We start from the raw sequence: 1,693 nt of genomic DNA, 5'->3' as shown, positions 1-1,693 counted from the left end.
CTTTAAAATGAAGACGAAGCCAAAGCCAATTAACTCGGCGAGAGGTTGACGGGAAGTAAAGGCGGGAAATTTCGGTTTATGACTATTTTGGAATCGACAACATCTAATAATGTAAACGATTAAAGGATCAAGTAAAAATAAGCACCCCTGCATGGCCCAGGGAGTGCTTATCTTTACTTGCTCAAATATGGGAGTGCTTTCCTTTACTTGCACAATTTCGGGAGTGCTTTTCTTTACTTGCTCAAAATTATTTAATTTGTTCTGACAGGTTGTTTTCTCTTTTGAATAGTTCAAATAGTTGCGTTAACGAGTTGTTTTCTCTTCTTATTTGAGGATATCATTTTGGCTGTTCTGATAGATTATTTATGTTCTGACAGGTTGTTTTCTCTTCTGAATAGTTTAAATAGTTACATTAACGAGTTGTTTTCTCTTCTTATTTGAGTATATAATTTTTGCTGTTCGGATAGATTTTACTTTTTAGCATGATATACCTCAGAAAGTCGTATAAAGTCTTGAGAGAAACCCTTAACATGGACCGTTCTCTGTATGAAGAAATTCTTAAGCCACTGTTGGTTGAGGACCCGACTCCTGCAATTAACTGGATGAAGCAGCAGAAACTTTTGAGATCTGAACTAAAATGCCCTCATTGTAGCATTTTAATGAAGTGGACAAAACGTTCTTCAATACAAGACAAATATGTCTGGAAGTGCCAAGTTAAGGAATGCAGTAAATATAAGCACTACGAATCAATTCGCAAAGATTCGTTTTTTTATCGCTCAAAGCTTTCTTTACAAAAGTGGATTGAAGGAATCTTCTACTGGTGTCAGGAACTGAGTGTTTTGCAGACCGTACAGTTATTGAATGTTTCAAAAGTGACAGTTATTGACATGTTCAGCTTTTTTCGTGAAATTTGCTTGAAACATTTTGAAAGGAACCCTATCAAGCTTGGTGGACCAGGCACAACGGTACAAATTGATGAATCTTGTTTTAGCCATAAACCAAAGCACCATAGAGGACGTTCTCCCCAGAATCCACTATGGGTATTTGGAATAGTAGATCCTACTTCATCACCATCCCTGGGTTATATGGAGATTGTTGATTCGCGCAATGCCGAAACACTGTTGCCGATAATTAGGAAAGTAGTTATGCCTGGAACAATTATTCACAGTGATCAATGGAAAGCATACAGGAACATTGAAAGGGACCTTGGATATACGCATCATACAGTTAACCACTCCGTGAATTTTGTTGACAGGACTACAGGCGTTCATACACAAGCAGTAGAGAGCTACTGGAACAAACACAAAATAAGAATAAAACGGATGATAGGATGTAAACGAGAATTTTTGAACTCTTATTTGCATGAATTCATGTGGAGCGAACGTAACAAGAACGACAAGTTTCATAGATTTTGTGAAACTATAGCAAGACAGTATTATTTTAATTAAATTTTTACAAGTATTTTTGATTTCTGGACTCGACATCTTATTTCAGTGTTGTATATTTCATTTTATATTTCATATATCAATAAAATTTCAAAATAATTTATTGTGTTTAAAGTTTAAACCATAATTATAATAATGTGCTTATCTTTACATGCTCAAATATGGGAGTGCTTATCTTTACTTGCTTTTATTCAAGACCAGGGAGTGCTTATCTTTACTTGCTCAAATATGGGAGTGCTATTCTTTAC

The 1,693-nt window shown here is 35.3% G+C and overlaps 1 protein-coding gene across 1 annotated transcript; it reads left to right on the top strand.

The window, feature by feature from the left end:
- The first annotated feature begins 482 nt into the window (after window positions 1-482).
- On the top strand, window positions 483-1,448 carry LOC137635356 (uncharacterized). The gene has a single exon (XM_068367819.1). It carries the CDS (start codon window positions 483-485, stop codon window positions 1,446-1,448), a length of 966 nt encoding a protein of 321 aa, XP_068223920.1.
- Window positions 1,449-1,693: the final 245 nt, after the last annotated feature.

The sequence above is a fragment of the Palaemon carinicauda genome, unplaced genomic scaffold (genome assembly GCF_036898095.1).
Source record: "Palaemon carinicauda isolate YSFRI2023 unplaced genomic scaffold, ASM3689809v2 scaffold1170, whole genome shotgun sequence".
In the NCBI taxonomy this organism is placed as follows: domain Eukaryota; kingdom Metazoa; phylum Arthropoda; class Malacostraca; order Decapoda; family Palaemonidae; genus Palaemon; species Palaemon carinicauda.
Note: the sequence above shows the minus strand (reverse complement) of the source record. Positions and strands in the feature narration are given on the sequence as shown.